Here is a 21756-nt window from a genome sequence, read left to right as displayed (position 1 = left end):
GGCCTCTTTTATTTTTTTCCTTTTTTTATATTTTTCAATGACAGTTGACAGTCAATATTATATTAGTTTCAAGTGTATGCATAGTGGTTAGACATTTATGTTTAAGTTACAAAGTGATGCCTGATAAGTCTAATACTCACCTGACACCATATATAGTTATTACAATATTATTGACCATATTCCCTAAGCTATACTTTACATCCCTGTGACTATTTTGTAAATGCCAATTTGTACTCTTTAATCCCTTCACTCTTTTCACCCAGCACCCTTATCTGGCAACCCCATTCCGTCTGGCAATCATCAGTTTGTTCTCTATATCTATGAGTTAGTTTGTTTATATGGAAGCAACCCAAGTGTCCATCAATAGATGATTGGATAAAGAAGATATATATATATATATAATAAAATACGTAACTCGACCATAGAAAAAAATGAAATCTTGCCATTTGTGCAACATGAATGGACCTAGAGGGTATTATGCTAAGTGAAATGTCAGGCAGAGAAAGATAAATACCAAATGATTTCATTTATATGTGGAATCTAAAAAACGAGATAAATGATCCAACAACCATTTTTAAATTAAATGTGTAAATTACCTAAAGCACTTCTTGTTACATAGTTTTCCCAAAGTCACTGTTATCGTGTCTAAGATTACAGCTTACCCTGCATTGTACGGTCAGCGTCTCTCTGCAGACATGCTGTGAGAGGTCCTTTGCCCCTTTCTGAAGTTTTTGTGGTGATCTTAATCAGCATCCTACTCATAAATTATCTCTAGTGACAAGTTATTTTCTGTATTTGACCCCACAACTTTTGATAAAATGACGAGCCTTTGAATGGCACAGTCTTGAATGTAATATTAATGAATTACTTGATTTAACTGCTTTCCAAAATTTCTCTTTTCTTTTAAGTGAGCTCTATTTATGGTGCATCCATCTTTTACCCAACATTCCCTTAAACTCTTTTGATATCTTCCTTAGAAAATGAACATAAGTATAGAATTTTCAATGCAGTGACAAACACCACGGGAGTATTAAATGGATCAGACCTTTCCAGATGGATCTTTATGTTTGTATTTCTCATAGTCCGTCTCCATTTATAGTTAGGAAAATGCTATAGTCATTATTCCTGACTTGATTTCTTTCCCTTTCAAGTTCCTTTTTTAGCTGAATTTCAATGTTTCTATGTTAAAGTCTTTCAGAAACTTAAAAGTCTTATCTTAAATTGTCAAAGCTCCAGAAATATTTCTTGGAACGTAACAGTTACTATCTATGACAATATTTGTCTTTAGATGTAGGAAGATTAATGATGCATGAAGTATCTATCATAATTTATGAAGGTATTTTATGAAATTGATAAAACACTTACATATAGAAACGAAGTGGAATTTTTCTCTAAAAAATGATTTTTTAAAAACTCTTATTTTCCCTGATCATTCTCTAATCCAAATTTGTACTTTTAAGAATTCTTTCATTAATCTAAATAAGAGTTTATCTAAAACAGACAACATGGCATTATATTAAGTGCCTATCACCGTTCTCCCTCTATTCATTCAAATCCCACCTTTTCACAAAAGCAGCTCAACTCTTACTTTGTATGTGAAATCTTCCCAAACTCCTGTGGTTTCTGCTCACCAAAATATATTATTTGGTGATTTCTACTAATAGCCCCTACTTCACCAGTTAGTGTTTGATTCTGTTATCTTCTATTGTTTTTTGTGTGGTGTCTTTGCCTCCTCAATTGTCTTTTTAACTTCTTGAAGACTCTTTTCTTACTAGACTTGGTTAATTCTGATCCATAAAAGCTAAATGAGCTCATGTCTGACGTTATAAACACTAATTATAGAATATTAAAGCCTGAAAGGATCTAAGGGGTCATCTAACTCATTCTCATTTTAAAGAAAACACTAAGTCTTAGAGAAAGTAAATGATTCATTCAAAGTTAGTGGCATGGATTTCATGATTTAACTCCATTAGGGAAATATATACCCAATTTAGCACATAAGCACATGTTTTCTGTATGTTAGAATGTTATATTCATGGGGGACCCCGTTATATACAAGGCATGTTGCTGGGGACTAGAGATAGAGAGAAATTATAATGAAGGAGAGAAGACCTCTATGTGGAGAAATTCAACAAAACTGTAACATTTTTTTAAATGACTAAGCTTAAGGATCAAAAGTTTTTCTTATTACCTCAGCACTACATGTTTGAATTTGGAGAGTATCATTTATTTTTAAATTAGGTACATTTTATATTATTTTCATTTAATTTCACAATGAAAATTACCCTCACTGGAGCTTTTTAAACAACCATCACTATTTCTGTTGCAAATAACCAACATTTTATTCAATTTAGAAACATTTTTGTGTATTAGGACATGTAATAGTCCTTTAAATTAGAGAGAGAGGATGATGTACTTCACATGTGATTTATAAGAGTTTCTCCAATTGCTGACAGTGAGAGAGAGCTGGAGAGTGTTAAATATGAAGGAGAATGGAAAACGTTTTGAGTTTTTCCTGGCGGCAGGCATGAGTCACCAAGAAATGAGTAAATTGATTGCTACATTGCCACAAGAGTGCGGTTGAGGTTCATTGGCAAAGATTTGCAGTCTGTGACTCCATAACGGCTCAGCCACTTTGGAATTAAAAGATGGAAGGTGTAGTTAAGGGCTAAGGGAGTAAAGGATTCAAAGGTGTTAGTGATACTGGGATGCATTTGTGCTAGCCCCGTGCTGAAGAAGTCTCAAAGGGTATTGAGGGGCTAGAGATCAAGATCCTGGGGGCAAGAATGGATTGATTTATATTTTAAAAAGTAGGGGCAAGGTTCATAAGGTTCAAGTCAGTGAAAGATTTTTTCCAAGTTAGAGACTTGGGACTGAAAGATGTTTTGATTTATGTTGGGGCCTGAGGTATGACCGTATCCCAGTATGTGGTCGAAGTGGGACGTGAAACGTTAAAGAGATGAGATTGGCCTTTCGAAGATTATCAGTATGTCTCCAGAAGTGACAGTTAGTAGCTACGTCTGGCCAAGTCCAGTCAAAGGGGAGTGGACAGGCCCATTGATTTTAGTTGGTGTTCAGGCTGAGACGAAGGGGAAAATAGTGCACACTTCTCTTTTTCTTGGCATTTGTGAGGGAGAGATTATACAGCCCACAATGGAGGTGATTGTAGGGGACAGAGTGTTGCCATGGGAGCATCAGGACTCACTGAAGGAGAAAGGTTGAAATTTCAGTTTGAACAAGATCTAGGGGAATGTGTTCATAAGTAGAAGAACAGAGTCCATGATAATGAAGAAAGAAAGGTAAACAGACAGAATCTATGTGCATCTGTTGAGGGGTAGTGGCCCAATCCTTGTAGAGGTAAAAGGAGAAATGGGGAAAGACAATAGGAAAAGACTTCCCCGTTGGTCAATACACATATCAGGAACTAAAGGGTTAGGCAGCATAGGAAGGGTGTTAGCTCAAGGAGAAGGGAAGGGATATTTGCAAATTGTATTGTCAGAAAGGTCAGCAACATCAGCTACCCCCAGCATGCAAATTGTTGGAGGGGGGTCATTGCAAAATTTGCTGCTTACACACTTGTTCTGGACAGGACTAGCTTGTACTGATAGTTTTATTGAGATTTTGGTGGGTAGAGGGGAGGACAGGAAAAATATACCTAGATGGGAAACAGCTCATTAAGTTAATAAGACCTCAAACAGATTTGTCTTGCATTTTCAAAGCAAATGCATGTGACTTTCAGAGCAACAAGTTCCAGCATATTCTTGTCCATATTGATTAATAGGTGGAGAAATAAACCAAATAGTTTCAGTGTTTGTAGAAACTTTAGAAAAATCAGTTTTCTAGTGAAAAAAATATAGAAAACGTTTTCTTTTTAAAGTTTAAGTGAAATTACATTCCTTTTTTTTTTTTTTTTTTAACTATACGTTGCTGGCAAGAATCAAAAAGAACAAAGGGAAAAATAAGAAATAGTTGATTTGTCCACTCCTCTCCACCTCTGCTGGCATCAGTGTATCTGTAGGACTATAAAAATCAAATATAAGAAAATGCTGATTCTTTCTTTGAAAAGCTCTATATTGGGAAGTGGGTGGGAGATGAGGGTAAGAGGGGTCAAATATATGGTGATAGAAGGAGAACTGACTCTGGGTGGTAAACACACAATGGGATTTATAGATGATGTAATACAGAATTGTACACCTGAAATCTATGTAATTTTACTAACAATTGTCACCCCAATAAACTTTAAAAAAAAAAAAAGGAAAAAGAAAAGCTCTATATTGAGTCAGTATAGTTTGTGTTTGGCAATCTTGATTCTTCAGATGAGACCTCAGATGTTTGCCAATATGCAACAAGCACAATGTCATTGAGATTTCTCTGACCTCAGCATCCCAGAGTGGTTTTTCAGTTCAGGCCCACCTTACATTGTTTTCCCGTTAAGCTGAGTTCATTCAGAGTGTGTCATTAGCTCTTAAGGTGAGGGTTGGACCGAATTCATTTTACTTTAATGATTTATTGCTCTGCTTATTCTTGATGCTTTGGTGATTCTGTTAATTAGTGCTAATCCTTTAGGTTCATATTTTTCCATTAGAACTTGAAAAGGCTCCCAGCTTTTCTGAATGATTTCATCTTGTCCATGCAATTTAACATGTCTGAATTTCAACTTGTTACAAGTCAATCAAAACTGAGAAGTTGTTTTGCAACTTTTAAAAACTATTGGAATTGTCTTTAAAATAAGTCATATATGATAATGAAATGTATTCCTTAGTAGTATGCATTCCTTAGTAGTATGCATACTTAAGAAGTAAATTTTGCTACTGAGTATGCTGTTCAACAAGGATTTTTGCATTTATGCCTGATCCAACTGATAATGTTTAATAATTCTACTCATATGCCAAATGACTGTGTTGTTTCTTATAAAACTTTGGTTTTCCTCTTTGTCTTCTTTTCCTCTGTCTATAACTTATTTATATTTGCAGTCAACAGTTAAAAATCTAATGTTAGAAGTAATTGTTAAGGAATTAGATAATCCTGCCATCCCAAGTTATGAATTGACCAAAGAAATTTGGGGGAGATTTAAAATGAATATGATTTTGTTTCTGTATTTGCAGTTCTTTTCGGTGTTTTACGTAAGTTGCTAAGTAATTAGAAATTGGGTGTTTTGGCCTTTAGGTTATTTGACATCATTGTAATACCCCCACTTTATGTTTTGCTTTATGATCTTTGGTGTTAATAAGAGTTTTCTGAGCTGAAGTGGTAAAGCCATTTATTCAAGGACCTATTCGGCTATAATGCTATGAGGATTAACATTTCTGAATTCTAGATTTTTTTCTTTCTGCACCTTAGCCTTGCTGCGCCTTGTGATTCACATTAATGAGACGAAAAAGACTTGTAGTCATCTGTCAATATTTTTGAAGTTCAATAATGCATAGAAATCAGCAATTATGATAATATACAGTTTGAAATATGAACATGGATGTAGATTAATACACATGCATTTATATGTAGAGATATAGACACAAGCAAAAGGTAGATTAACTAAATTTTGCTCTATGATGTCTACATTTGTTCTCAATCAAGGAATTAAATGGAGGAAAATTTAAAATACTCCCAACCTCCCCTGGCAAATAGAACTGAAGAGTGAAAAATCATCTGATGCCAGCTTACACAGGAGTTTTTAAGGTTTTGTTAGGGAGTTAAATGGAGGGACTTACCTCAAGGTAGATTATAATTTAGTAAAACTGTTTAAATATTATATTCATTCATTTGTATTAGTTGGTGGGGAGCAAGTCGAGAACTAATTACTTCTTCTTATCCAAATATGTTTTCATTATTATCTCACTCTTAACAGCAGCATAGCGGAGGGAAGTATAATTTTGAGTATTTACATGCCCATTTGTCTGTGTAGGTTTAGTTCTAACATATTTTTCCCAATGACTCACCTTCGTTAGTTTTCCAGAAGTGACAATTTGAAGGACAGTCCTCATTTGGATAAGTGAGTTCTTATGTGCTTGTTAAAAATCAATCCAGATGGATTTGGGAAAGATGGCAGTAGCAGTGGCTTGGATTTTTTCAATCTCTTTTGCCTTTGCCATTTTCTTCCCATTTGTAAAGTAGTTACATAAAAAAAGACAGAGAAACTACCGTGTTTCCCCGAAAATAAGACCTAGCCAGACAATCAGCTCTAATGCATCTTTTGGAGCAAAAATTAATTAAGACCCAGTATTATACTATACTATACTATACTATACTATACTATACTATACTATACTATACTATATTATGTTGTATTATATTATACCTGGTCTTATAGTAAAATAAGACCAGGTCTTATATTAATTTTTGCTCCAAAAGATGCATTAAAGTTGATTGTACGACTAGGTCTTGTTTTTGGGGAAACATGGTAGATAGCAAAACCAACCCCCTGGACAATGTTTATAACAGAACTAGGTAACAAGATATCCCCCAAATAAATCTGGGTGAAAACAAGCCATTTCCAGCCACAAAACCTGCAGGATATCTGTAAGAGGTAAGAAAGGGAAGCAAAGGTTCTTGAGAACTGGAGAACCCAAGCTAGGCAATAGGTATTCAGTGAAAGCTCACAGGGTCGGTTTGGAAACACAGCTGAGAACCTGGGAGGAGCCCGGATGAGAAGAGCTGAAGGTGCTGGAGGCCCTGAGCCTCTGGGGCTCTTAGATTCTTAGACCTGAACCACCAGGCCTCACACGGGATAAACTGCTAGGAATGGAACCACACTGAGCAGGTTAGAGCAATGGAGATGCAAGAAAGAAATGGGCAAGTCCAAAGTAGGGGAGGGGAACAGGGCCAGGGAATCCCCAAACTCAAGTGCCCTATTTTTGAATACCCCACAAAAGCAAAAGAAGAGGGAGCTCTGTGAAGTTAAGAAAAGTTTTCCTGAACTCCACTTCATTCTAAAAGTTTGGGAAAATTAATTAAAAAATAAAATTGAGCAACAGAAAGTATCAAGATGAAGTGTCACATAAGACAATTATAAGAGAAAGATATAAGAGTAAAATAATATCACTACAAATAAAGCATGCCAGAAACATGTGCTCATCGAAGAGGTCTGAACTATAACCAACTATTTTTTTTAATTAAAGTCTTTAAAAAATTTTTTTATTTTTAAATTACAGTTGACATTCAATGTTATGTTAGTTTCAGGTGTACAGCATGGTGGTTAGACATTTATATAACTTATGAAGTGATCCCATTGATAAGTCTAGTACCCACCTGGCAACATACACAGTTATTACAATATTATTGACTATATTCCCTATGCTGAACTTTACATCTCTGTGACTATTTACCATTGGCAGTACAAACTCCCAATTTGTACTGTGAAGGAGAAGAAACTCAGTGTAAGAACAAACACTAAAAACGAAAATTCAAAAAACCCTCCCCCCCCCCAAGAAAACAAATGAAAAAGTGAAATTATGTTCTAAAAGAGTTGATCACATGCCTGAGAACATGGACTCAGAATGATTGTATTCGATGGCATATTCTAGTAAAATTACTGGACTGTAAAGTAAAAGAAAAAAATCCTTTGGTCGTTTAAACAAAAGGAAAAGCATTACTTCAAAAGGAAAGAAAATTAAATAATCATCAGACTTTTCAACAGCAACGCTTTATACCCAAAGAAAATGGAGGAACATATTTAAGAAACTCAAAGAAAAAAATACGTGAGCCAAGGATTTTTTATCCAGAAAAACCAACCTTCTTGTATCTAGTAAAGGACACAGGAAAACTGATGTCACTATGAAAGAATTGAGGCTAACTGCTGGCCTAAAATGGAACAAACTGAGCTTCAGTAATGATACTAATTTCAATAAATCAAAACTTATCAAATAAGTTAAAACTATAAATTCATAATGATATTTAAAAATAAAAATAAATGTTGGTCATCTTTGGACAACAATAGGAAACTAATGTGTTAGTGGGAAAATTGGTCGATAAAAGGGAAAAATTAAACATGTCATCCTACCTTTTCTAAATGAACTCTACTGCTGAGTGACTAAACAGTAGGTGAGGGGATGTGTCTTTATAAAATTATTTCAGCTAGTCAGTGTAAATAAATGATAGAATTAGAATGTCACCAGTGGAAGCCCCATTAGGTGAATATAGCATGGAAGCTGCTAGCATCACATAAGAGAGAGCATCAGACATGATAGGCCTCCTGCAGTCCTACCAGACACCATTGATGGTCTTGCCATAAAATCAAACTCGAGTCTGCTGAATTCTCTGGATCCAGCTGCCAATTTGCAGGATATCCAAAGCACTGAGAAACATGCTGCATGTGCAATCAGCAAAATACAGACTCTGGGAAAGTCTACAGGTTAAATTGCCTTAATTTCCCAACAGATAAATTGTAAGGAAAGGACAACTATGGAGGAGAAACCTATAGATTAAGAGTGACTTAAAATATATCCGACTTTGTAAATGCATCAGGCTGAACTGTGGTATCTAAGGATAGGCATTGGAGTGATAAAATGATTTTTAGAACACAAAAAAGTTATCCTTATAAAAATGAGGATAATGTTATGGAGAGTGGGGAGGGGTTATGACTGTGGAAGGGGCTTCTGGAACGTCTGGCAAAGTTTAATTTCCTAAGTGAGGGTATTCACCTTGGAATGATTCATTAAGCCATGCATTTGTTGTACCTAGTTTTATATGTCTGTGTTTTATTTTACAATAAAAACGATTTTAAAAGATCAGTCCAGTTACAAACATTTTAAGAGTGGTTGTCTCTGGGTGGTCAAAAAGCTGGCAATTTTAATTTTCCCCTTTTTTCTCTAGATAGTGAGGTCTATCTAGTTGTAGATTGGAGATTTCAATGTAAATTTTGTAAAAATGAGCCACAGGTATCTTAACAGTACTTAATATAAAAGGAAGGGAAAATCCAGAATGTGATGATAAATATTTTAGTCAATGGCTGTGTGTTTTTTCTCTTACAAAACTTAAAACTGTTTCATTTTTCTGCGAGAAGTGTCATAGTGCTAGTGTGATAAAAAAGACCCAAGTTTGCAAGAGCAGCTTTCTCCTTACTGACCTTGTAGGTCTGGATCTCTGAGAGCTTTAGTTTCCTTATGGGTTATAAAAGTAATGATAATCTCTGTCCTTGATGGTAAAAAGAGATGGAAGGAAAGCTATTTATAAGGTGCAGAGTTCTATGCCAATATGTTACCCTCATTTCCTCTAATGAGATCTACAAAATCTTTTGTTCTTTCTTTTCTTACTGCAATAGATGAAAACCTAATCTTTCAAGAATGCATAGATAATTTAAAATGTTGGATAATTTATGTATTAATGAGTGATCCTTTCAATTTCATCTTCATATCATGGTATAGTTATTTGCTTGAAAAAGAATAAGAACAAAGTAGTATACCTAGTGTGAGGAAAGAGTTGAGTTAGATTATATTCATTATGACAGGTGGGTGGTCCTTTTTTCCATTTTTTTATCAAACCATTGTTCTAGCACTTTAAAGCAGAGAAATATTAGTTACCGTCATTGGGTAGCACATTTGACCAAATATGTATAAATATCTTAATTGTTTTGGTGAGAAAATAGGCTTAATTCATTTTCTTGACTCTATCCCAACTAAAGAATTACATTCTACTAACCTGGATATAGTACCTGTTCCCGTGTAATGAATTACTTTTCACTTTTTCTTTTAATATTGCCTAAAGTTTATGGCATTAGTGAATTTAGTGCCTTTATAGTACAACTGTTAGTGGTCGTTTTTTCCCCCTCAATATGAAAATTGATCAGGAAATAAAAATGTGCCATTTCTGTATGAGTACATACTTTTTTCAAATATTCAATTTGAGCATTATTAGAAACTATTTCAACCGCTGCTATATAACTGTTCAGGAGGCAGGTAGGTTTTGTTTGTTGGTTGGTTAGATGGTTGGTTGGTTTTGCTTTGTTCTTCCATGTATTCAATGCATTTAGCTAGAGAATATATGATGTGGAATAGGATTTGCACTTTTGAATGGTGTGTCATTTTCTTTGCCCAAAGTGAAAGTTCATGTTGAAACCCAAATATAGATAAGCTAGAAGAATATTATGGTAAATGAAAGAAGCCAGTCACAAAAGACCAGATATTGTATGATTCTATTTATAAGAAATATCCAGAATAGGCAAATCCATAGACACCGAAAGTAGATTAGTGGTTGCCAGGGGCTGCAGAGAGGAGACCGTGTGGGAGGGGGAATGACTGTTAATGTACAGGCTTTCTTTTAGGGTGATAAAGTGTTCCGGAATTAGATAGTGTGATATTTGCACAATTCTGTGAATATACGAAAAACCACTGTATTGTACACTGCCCTGGCTGAGGCACATTGGTTGTGTCCCGGCACACCCACCCCTCTCAGAGCTGCCTGAGTTGAAAACCTGGATATGGCTTGAAAAACCATGAGAGAGGGCCTAAGCGATGCAAACCTTTCTGTTGCCAGATGGAGAAAGCCTAAGTAAAAGTTGGGGCCCATTCCTTCATTATCTCCCTGTATATTAACAATGTGTTAAGAGCAGACATAAAAATAAATTGGGTCATAAATGCTTGTCTTTGCATAGGGGCCTTCTTTTTTCATTTCCATCATGGAAAGCTTCTTCCCATTTTTTTTCTCCTTTATCAAAACATTCCAGGTGAACAGATCTGTAAACTTAATGATCTACAGTTGTGATACCGATTGTAAAAGACCCAAATGTCCTTTACAGTAGGTGATATCCCCTTGGCTTTATTCTCTGTCCCAGGCATTCCTTCTCTAAACACTTCCTTCTTTACACTGCTCATTTCACCTATTCTGCCTACTTAAATCTTAACACCCCCAAACTGTCGTCTCTCATAGCAACCCTTTTTCCTCTACAGGGTGCCTTGGATTCCCTTTCTTTTCATTAATACTTCTTTTCTACACTTCTCCTTTACATTTGGGGAGATCTGTATCCATAAAACTACTAGTTATTGTGTATTAATAGTTTATTGTCAGTGATACTCAGATAAAGATTTGACATTGTGTGTGTAATGGCAAGGCCTAGTGATAACATGGGCTGTCCTTACTATACTTTTTAATAAAGTGAAAATTGATGAACTTTAGATTATGAAAAGCTTGGGCTTCTCATGTTTTCTCTCTGCTCTGTAAGCCTAGAGAATCAAAAGTTCCCTTATTATTTGCTAGAAGCAGAAATATTTAGGTGGAATGGGAGCAGATAGAAAGGAGTACAACTACGTAAGTGTTGACTCAGAATTTAGTTATTTTAAAAAATCACTATATTTTGTAAGTTTCTATTTGCAAAACACTTTTGTATGAATCCTGGGCATGATTGTCATGAAGGAAAAGTTAGGTAGACTGGGGAGGGTGCAAGGAAAGAAGGGCAGGCAGCAGGTAAGCCAATGTATTTAGCACCCAGTTTGTTATTATAGAAAATTTCCCTGGTTTTGTTTTATAAAGAAATTGTAGTGAGGTCTTCCGAGTTGTAGATTCGACAGCCAACAAGGAGTCAGATGATCGTTTTTAATTCGGTTCTGTGCAAATAATGTAAATATTTTAAACACATCTTCAGAAAAACTGAAGTTGATATCAGTATAACATACTGCCGATAAAAATTAGAGTTGACAATAGAACGTAGAAAACTGGGATGAGGGAGGTGGGCATTGGGGTAGATTTCAATCCACCTCTAAAGTCTATTGTACCCATTAGCAGTCACACCCCCTCCACCCTCGTCTTCCCCCCTCAGCCCCTGGCAACCACTGGTCTACTTTCAGTTCCTGTGGATTTGCTTATTCCGGGCATTTCTTAGAAATGGAATTGTACAATTTGTGGTCTTTTGTGACTGGCTTCTTTATCACTTAGTAATAAATGATGATTAAAACTAATCATTTTGAAATACTAAGGAAACAGTAACATTTCACATCACCATTAAAACTTCAGTCCGTGTCAAAATTATATTTTTGTGTGGTTGGAAAAGGACAAAGAAAGTGACCGTATTCCTTACAATATAGAATACCAACGTGGCACTGCTCTTTTCGCTCATTCACGTTCTCTTTCTCTATACTACAGTATATGCTAGCTTGCGTGACATCAGTATAGGCTGCATAGCTCGCCCTCATTTCTTCACCTTAGTCAAAGCCATGTACTATCCACAATACTTTGTCATCACTAAATGTTTAATAACAAATTGCAACCCAATAACATTGCCAAAACTAACTTTACTTTTTGGCCCAAATTTTAAAGTATTGGGCCACTGAGCTAGTTATGGTTTTATTTTCAATCGGAAATAAAAACTTCTGAACTAATTGCTGGGTATATTTAATGACGAGTCCCGACTGCCGTGTATTTTTCATGACATTGTGTGTTATTCCAAAAATACATAAAGCTACTGAAACTGTTGTCGTTTAATTGCATCAATTTATATCTGCTCTAGTTTCTTGTAGATAGTTGCCTCCTTCCATTTTAATGAGAGAGCTGTAATTTTTTCAACCTTATAGACAACGTCTGGGGAAGATGTCCGAGACTTCACAAAGGTACTGAAGAATAAGTTTAGATCGAAGAAATACTTTGCGAAGCATCCTCGGCTTGGCTACCTGCCTGTTCAGACAGTTCTGGAAGGTGACAACTTAGAGACGTAAGTTTAATTTTAATGTTAACATTTCTACGGACTCATATCTGATACTGTCTTTTATTATGTTAGTGAAACAAGAGAAATTGCCTGATACCAAAAAGATTTTGTGTTTGCTTTCGACACAGCTCAAATTAATTTTGCACATGTTCCTAAACTTTAAAAAGACACATTAGTGTGTCACCTGTTGCATTGGTCATCTCTTTTCCTCTTAAAAATACTTAAAGCAAATAGTGGTAGTATAATATATACTCTGTCACTTTATTTATTTTCTATTTCCCCCCTTTGGGGGATGTTTTACCATTTCTTATAGTATGTTTCACACTTATTTTACATAATTTTAATATAAATTTATTAATATTACTTAGTTTCTTGCTTCCGATATCTCCCTATATGCTAAAAATCTCATCAAAATTTCATATTACATTTCTAATTTCTTTTTTCTTGAACATGAAGACAACAAAAAATGAGATAGCTTTATGAAATAGACAGCATTTCTTTAAATGCTATAATTTGAGTTTACAAGCCTACATAAAACAGTTTCAAGGTAGCCAAATTACGATGGGATTTTAAAGCAAAGGAAAATAACAATTTAGAGGCTGAAATGAAAAAAAAAAAGAAAGATTTCTGAAAATGAGGCTGAACAAATACAAAAAGTAATTTTAAATTACTAAAGTATTGCTTATCAAGATCCAAATAGATATGCTATTAAATCTTTGAATCAATTTTTAAAATATGAGCATCAATATGCTTGCCAAAGTAATTTTGTGTGTGTGCTTGAATCTTGGGGAAAATTAGCTTTTATTGCACACCATCACCAGAGTGCCTAGTCATAATAATGAAGCTCTACTTACAGAAAGATGCCCTCTCACATAACTATAGAAGACAAGCTCAGAAAGGTGAACTGTGGAGTTTTCTAAGTTATACAGTAGAGAAAAATTGTAAAAAGAAATATAAAAAGTGTGTCAAGTACAATTTTTGTGAAGTCAAACTTTCTTTAACCTTCAAATCTCATAGAGAGATAATCAGAGGGCAGTTATAGTGTACTGTATTACGACATTTCATGCCTCAAAGATGTCAAAAGTGGAAGGATGGACTATTTGGCCTGAGTGTTTTTCCTAGATAAAGCTCCGTAGACCAGGGACTTCACTATGTTTATGTGCAAATAAATTTTTTTCTTTTTATTTGTGGAACTGCTCAGAAGTAGAAGAAAGACTACAGCCAAAGTATATTGGATGTGTTATCTCTCTGTGTGTAATATTATGGGTGTGCATACAGAAAGAAATATAACACAGCTGTATATGTAGATAGGTCCAAAAATACCACATATACGTTTAAAGCATGTGAAAAAAAATTCAAATTTTTTTAATACGTTTGCTCGGTATCAAACTGTGTACAATTAAGTTATATGCCTCCTAGTCATTTTTGCACAGTACATTTTAGAATGAATTTTACTGAAGCAATTGCAGTTTAAAGAGAGCTATTCAATTACTTAAATCCACAGGAAAGGTAGATTTTTGGTCCTCACTTTGTTCTGTAAATATATTCTTGTCCTTTTCTTCATCGGTTGTGTGATAATACATTCTTATTTGTTTAAGTATCTAATATATAGTTTAATTGTGCTAAACACTTCATGATAAAGACAAAATTTGAGTAATCTTGGTATCAGATCTAATTAACCTTTGGAGTAGCTACATGAAGCATAATTATCACATGATGCTTTTATTTATAGGGAATTTGATAGGTTTGAACTAGTGATGGGCACATCACTGTTTTGATAAACTTTAGGCATTTTGTGTCTCAAATATCTATCACATTCCTATGAATTGTGCCAATAGATCTTTAGTACTCTTTAAGCATTTTTGATAATTTGCCTTTTAGTGTCAAAATAATCATTGACATCAACCATTGTATTCTGACTGACATCAATTAAAGTGAAAAAGAACAGAAAAGCATGCCAAATAATTTTATGACATGATTTTTGGCTGTAACTCTGAAAATGTTTCATTTCATCTAATATGCATTTACCAGCATTTTCAGTGAGGAAAACAAGAGAAAGAAAGGAGAAGGTTAATATGAAATCAGAGGTCACAAGATGCATTTTGAAAAAGATTTATAAGCTACTAGAAAGAATGGACAGATTTTCTTCTTTTTTTCAGTCCTACAGTGTGTTCTTGGACTTGGTCTAGTTCATTTTTCTGCTGCGCCCTTGCTGTTACAGGGCCACTTAATCTTCTGGCGTAACAATTTATGTGAGTGGGCAGCAAAAAAGTTTAATTTCATTTATTCTCCTATTTGTGGGAGGAGAACATTGGAGAAAAACCAGCGAAGTGGTAAATGTGTTGAAGTTATTTACTAAGCTTATTAGAATTTTCTTGTCCTTTTTTTTCTTTTATCCCTGCAAAATTTAATGTCTTATCCCCTATCCAGTAATTATACTTGCATGCATGGAGGGGATTTACAGAAAAAAATGAGTTATTACTAAAAGGAGGTAAACAAACGCATGCCTAGGTTTATTCAATTAATTTTATAACTTTGCAAGATTTTTCAAAAAAAAAAAAAAATCAAAGTAAATGAGTCGAGCTTGATGAAAGAGTTACCATTGGAAATAAACCTGAGAATCAAGCTAAAATAGTACTAAAAGTAGTTTGAGAACTGTTACAGATTATTATTGGCTAAAACGATATGTTGGTTTTCCTAAAGATTAAAGAATCAAGGAAGACACCTTTCCCTGATGTTGGCTAAGGTGGAAATAGATGATTTGCATGGTTTTTTAAGTTCTTACTGTAGGAAGAACCACCTCATAGTAAGTGTAATTATGGTTTTGGGAGCACTAGACTGGGAGGAAGTGACAGCTAAACTGAGGCCTGAAAGATTAATAGAGCCAAACATTCAATGTTTGGTGTGGGGGAGGAGGAAAGGAAGAGTTTCAGGGCAAAGGAAACATTTTCAAAGATGTGAAGCCTAGATCATTTTGGAAACTGAGATAGGAAACTGGGAATAGTGGCAAGAAAGGGAGAGAGAAGCAACCAGATAATGAAGGGCCTTAGAAGCCATACTAAGGTGTTTGGAGTTTATCCTGAGAGCAGTAGGGAGACATTGCATTGAAGGTTTCTAAGTTAGAGCACATTGGGACCCCCACTTACCCTGCTCTGGGACGAACGGATAAGAAGGCAAAAGACTGAAAGAGTAAGGAGCAGTCTGTTTAGAATCTAAAGCACTAAAAATGTCACTAAGCTTTTCAAAGCAACTCTGGGTTATATTTCATATAATATTAAATATATTTAGTAAAGTCTGATTCCTTGTATATTAGTATGTGATATACCATCAGCCCCCATTCTGGAAAGCAGGGATAAGCTGCATTACCGTGTTTCCCCGAAAATAAGACCTAGCGGGACCATCAGCTCTAATGCGTCTTTTGGAGCAAAAATTAATATAAGACCCGGTCTTATTTTAATATAAGACTGGGTATAATGTACTATAACATAACATAATATAATATAATAATATAATATAATATAATATAATATAATATAATATAATATAATATAATATAATATAATATAATATAATATAATATAATAATATAATTAATATAATTAATATAATGTAATATAATACCAGGTCTTATATTAATTATTGCTCCAAAAGGCACATTAGAGCTGATGGTCCGGCTAGGTCTTATTTTTGGGGAAACACGGTATTACGTCAAGGCGAACACACAGATTGATCTTATATTTACCCCTTTTAATCATTGATTCTACTGTACAGTGAGAGCATTGCCTTGTTTCTTCCTTCCAGAGTTCAATGAGAAAGCTTATCACTCTAAGGATTTTTTTCTTTTTTTTTCCCTACAAATCAAAATACTTTGTAGTCAATGAAGCCTTAAGTTTAGTTTTTTTAATCTTTATTTCTTTTCTTAGAAATTTTCTCAATATATAAAAAACTTTCTTTTGAGAAACTTTTCAGTTCAGCTTTATGCGTCTGCCATTCTTATCTTAGTTCAATGAATCACTTTTGTGCTAACTGAATGAACTTCACAAGAACCAGTCAAGCAGTTTTGCAAAGCTTTCCAAGTTCAATTAAGATTAAAAAAAAAAGATTAAAAGAAAACAACTACGTGTTTTTCTTGTGTTTAAACTTCACGACAAATGTTATGATATGCTTGAATTTTAGAAATGATCTCTCATGCAGTTACAATTTTTTGGAATGTATATAGCAAACCATTCACCTGACATTTAACATCCATATTTCAGAGTTAATGAAAAGTACTGATGTAAAAAGATAATTGAATAATACTTCATTGTTTTATTGTTGTTGTATCTATTTTATACGTGGATAATTAAGTCTATTTATATAATAGATATTCTGATAAACATACACTGGATAAATACCTGTTTTTGAAAGTAGGTCCAGCGATACTTAACTTTCTCCCAATAAAATGACCTTCCATCTCTTTTTAGTCTTTGCTATTCAGACATCAAGTTGTGCCTCCCAGTAGGAGATAATGAGATCATTAACTTTTTCATATGTATGTACGTATGTATGTATGTATGCATGTATGTATAATAGAAATAGGAGAATCAGATACAACTAAAATAATTTAAACTTTCTTCTTTGTTTCAGTCAGGAGACTTTTGTAGGAGACTTTATTTAATTAAATAGGGAACTAATTTTCTTTATACTTTGAAATTTCCACATTGATCAGTAACCCCTCCCCCCAAAAAAAAAAGAAGAAAAAAAAAAGGTTAGGGTTTGAGCCAGCTTTTTATTAGGATCAGTTGTTTTCGAAAGATTTTCATGGAGACTTGGCGCTTTCTAGGCAGCGCTGTAATGTTGGAGGGTCCCCCAGAGCCAGGAGTAAGTAACACTGAATGATCAAGCTCCAGACTGACACCCTGATTCAAACAGAACTCGTCTCCTTTATGTTTCATAGATTGAACTTGTGAATAAAATTTTGTTTGAAGAAAGTGTGTCATGATCTAGAAAGTTGCTTTCAGTTTTATTGATAATGTGAACTTTTTGGTCGAGTGTAGGGGAGATACCTAGCTTGCGTCTTTTTTCAGTGCATCTGTGAGGTTGAGATACTTATTGTCCTCCTAGATTTGAAGGTTTTTACATTTAAAATTGGATAAAGAATCAGTTTGATTGCGACTTTGCTGTCGATACATAATATAGTCTTTGGTATTTAACTTTACCCTTCTGACCAAGTTTCTTCTCCAGGAAAAACAAAAATATGATTGCATCTCCCCTTAGTATATTATGGAATATTATCTTTAAAATTTTTCCATAATTTTGAGCTATGTTGGAACATTCTGTTTCTTTTCACTAAAACTATTTAAGGATGTGCTTGCTATCCTGTAAGAAATATCCTATAATATGTGTGAAAAGACCCCTGCAGGCACCTGAATATCGGCCTCTTCTCTAGAATAAACAGTGGTTTCTGTTACTTTTGATTTCCCCATGGTGGAGCTCAGGGCAACCTAACGTAGCAGAGGAAGACCATTGAGAATGTTCCCCCACCCTCAGCCCCCACTGCTTTTGTCTTGACTTGCTCTAAAGTGTTTGTTCTGTGACTTTTGTTTCCCTCTCCCCTCTTTACAGTCCTATCACACTCATCAGTATGTGGCCAGAGCACTATGAGTGAGTATGTACAGCTCCCTGTGCACAGGAGGATGTTCTGATCAGTTTTATGAGCATGGGGATGATTACTAAACTCTCGTTCTAAAACAATAGTTCTGCGTCCCGGGTAACAATCCTAGTGGTGTCTTTGCATGGCAAATTCATTATTTAACTAAGCTAACATTTCTAAATGGAACGTCTATCAATATGTGGGTATAAAACTGTTTATTTGCTTTTTCCTTTATAGCCCTTCACAGTCTCCTCAGCTATTCCATGATGATACCCATTCAAGAATAGAACAGTATGCCACACGGTAAGAAACTTGGATAGGAGCCTTCTGCTCTACTGCCACCCAGAATGTATCTATTTTTATACTAATCTTATACCATTAATGTGCCTTGACCTAAGGGAATTCGTTTTGCAAGAGTTGTGATTCCATTACCTTTGGAATCTGGGCTCTCATCTTCCCATGTTGTAACTTGCACTTTACCAAACACCTGCTACACAGTCTATAAAGAGTATGAAGAGGAACGTAATAGCATGTGATTATTGAGCTCATGAGAATCCAAACACTGTACAAAGAGGAATTAGAAAACAATATAACTCGGTTTCCTTGAATGGAAGTAGGGATTGAAAGTGTTCGCAGGAGATGGTATACATATGAGTTACAATGTCTAATTAATGTATCCTAATGCTTTATTACAGGGGTTTGTTTTAGAGTCCCCCCAAAATATAGACTATAAGCTGGTCTTGATGGTATGCAGAAACTTGCAGAAAAGAAGTGTATACTAGGCATCCACGGTGCTAGTAACTAGCTATGCCTATAAACGTTAGTTCAAGTGTCATAAAAATAGTAACATTTGAACTGGGTCTTGGCCAAATACAACTTCTGGGAAAAGGCAGGCTTGGACTAATGGAAAAACACTCAAAGCATTGAGCTGGAAAAGAACGTGACTTGTCTGAAGAACTGCAGGTAGGCAAAGGGTCAGGGTTGAGGATCAGAGGGAGAGAAGGTGAAGTCCGATAATGAAAGACCTACTTGCTAAGGGGCTGGATTATGTCCTTAGGTAATGGGGAGTCATGGAGAGTCTTGCAACATGACAGGAACATAGATTTGTGTGACAGTGAAGATGGACATGAGGCTCTGGGAGATCAATTAGGAAGCTAGGTCAATTCGGAGGTCAATTATAACGTGGTATAAGACAAAGGCCTACAGGCCTTAACGCAGTGGTGATAGAAATGTAACTCAGCATTAGCTGTTGTTTTAATGTCACAATCCTGTTAGGAGATTTGGACCTTTCTGTGTTTTGTGTGAATTATCACAGTTGAAGAATGACTGAGGATGTACCTCTAGGTGACTGTGCTCCATGTGACCAATTACGTAACTTGTTTTCATTTTTCAGACTGGCCCAAATGGAAAGGACTAATGGGTCTTTCCTCACTGATAGCAGCTCTACCACAGGAAGTGTGTAAGTAAATCAGAAATTTGTGCTTTCTGGGAAGGCTAGTTCTTGTATTATGACTATCAGAAATAACCGTCACTGATTGTGGTTCTGGATTTTGATCCCAATCAAAATTGGTGAGTGTGGTTACAAAAATGTCTACATAAATTTTATGCTTTCAAGCCATGGTAGTAAAAGCTGGATATGTATACTTATTTAGTTTCATATAAGTTAATGAAAAGAATCCTGCATTTGGTAGCTAATCTGCTTCGGGAAAATCAGATTACTTTATTTATAAATAGAGATCTAGATATTCACTCCACTGGTCTTATATTTCTTGTTAGCAATGTAATTCCAGAGAATGACATTATTAAATCCTCATTCTTCTGTAAAAGCCTCATTCTTCTGCTCACATTTCCTCCATAACCCCTGCCATTTAATAACTGTGACCCACACACTCTTGGACATATGCTCCCCACACTTCATTGACTAGTGTTAACTCTTTTGCCAAGATTTGATTTTATTAGCAACTAAGAAAAGCCTAATTGACTTTAGAATACTTTTTAGAAACCTTTCTAGGCAGACATTTTATCTGACATTGTTGTATGTCATCTTGCTTTTGGAACTTTTCCTTCCACTATCCCACCTTGAAATTAACCTTTTAAATTCTGAATGTTGTCTAAAAGATTTCAGTATTGTCAAGTTTACTTGACTTACTCAGTTTCATTGTGTTTTAGATCCAGTGGGAATCTGTAAGGTGGCCAGGAAACTTGTAGAACATAGTACTTAGGTGTTTTGTACTAAAAAGGACCATGGAGAGAGCCAAGTTGAAATACCCTAGGTACTCTAATATAGAATTTCTCCCTGTTCATATTTTTAAAATATTTTTACTATCATTAATCTTATAAATAAATATTCTAAGGAGATTTTTCAATTTTACACTTCAAAGATTAGCACGTTAATACTTTACAGTGATACAGTAGTGATTTATACATTATTATTCATATACTATAAGTGTGGAACAATTCCCAAACCACAGATAATAGCATATTCATAATGCTTGTTTCATATTTAACCTACTAGTGTATATTTCATATAAAGTAGTTACAGCCTCCTAAATCAACGTAATTTCCACTAAGGTTGATAATAGCTAAAGAATTAAAAGTTCAAAATAATAATTGAAACCAAACTAATTTACACCAAATTTAAATTCTTTAAAATGTGTTTGTCATGCCTCATAAACAGAGCAAAGCTAATGCTCACATTTAATATATCCTATCTTCAAATTAAAATAAACACTATATTTAAATTTAACACTAATGTCTGAAAAAAAATAATCAGATGACTAACAGCTAAATACACTTCAATATACTACCATATCAATAGATGTATTAACTCATTCATCCATCTAACCAACATTTATTATATATCAACTGTGCAATGGTATACTGGAGTCAATTGTGAGAGCTGGTTATGAAATTTTCAAGAAGTTTTAAGCTATTTATTAAACAGAATCATTATTAAAAATTAGCTTATGTATACTTACATAGATTAGATTAAAATCAAATCAAAGATAATACTCAAAACTCATCACGCCCTAATTTACTTCATTTTATTATTATCTTTGTTCTTGGGGTAACTTACTCTATTTGTCAGGTGATGTGCGACTGACCATCTTTTCCCAACTCCACATTCAGTGAAGTCATTAGCTTAAGTTGGCCATATGAGAGTGTTTAAACCATACAAATTGAAAATGCTACAAATCAGGGTCTTTTCACTTATGTTTTAGAAAACCTGCTGTTAAACATTTACCATGCACCCGATATTGTAAAGGGCTACAGATATGGATAGTGTCTTCATGAACGTTACAGGCTAGAGGGCAGATAGATAAGTGCTTCTACAGGGCAAGAAGATGGTGATGGCATTTGTGATAGAATGAATATTAGCCCCCAAGAGAAGTCCACATCCTAATCCCTGCAATCTATGAATATGTCAGTTTATGTGGCCAAAGGGACTTTACACATGTGATTAAGTTAAGGATCTTAAAATGGGGAGATTATCCTG

General features: G+C 34.7%; 1 protein-coding gene across 9 annotated transcripts in view; it reads left to right on the top strand.

Moving 5' to 3' along the window:
- UTRN (utrophin) overlaps positions 1-21756 on the top strand; it is a 463108-nt gene that overhangs the window by 420460 nt on the left and 20892 nt on the right. For 7 of the 9 annotated variants that reach the window (XM_088795414.1, XM_088795413.1, XM_088795412.1 and 4 more), the window contains 4 exons: positions 12498-12634; positions 18233-18271; positions 18498-18563; positions 19654-19719. In XM_088795414.1, the coding sequence (XP_088651540.1) occupies positions 12498-12634; positions 18233-18271; positions 18498-18563; positions 19654-19719 (308 nt within the window). Of the gene's footprint in view, positions 1-12497; positions 12639-18232; positions 18272-18497; positions 18564-19653; positions 19720-21756 lie in introns of those variants that run through there. The other 2 variants (XM_088795417.1, XM_088795419.1) reach the window with 2 other exon arrangements.

Source organism: Rhinolophus sinicus, chromosome 2 (genome assembly GCF_057876585.1).
Source record: "Rhinolophus sinicus isolate RSI-liver-muscle chromosome 2, RSI-T2T, whole genome shotgun sequence".
Classification (NCBI taxonomy): domain Eukaryota; kingdom Metazoa; phylum Chordata; class Mammalia; order Chiroptera; family Rhinolophidae; genus Rhinolophus; species Rhinolophus sinicus.
This window is presented reverse-complemented; position numbering and strand designations above follow the sequence as displayed.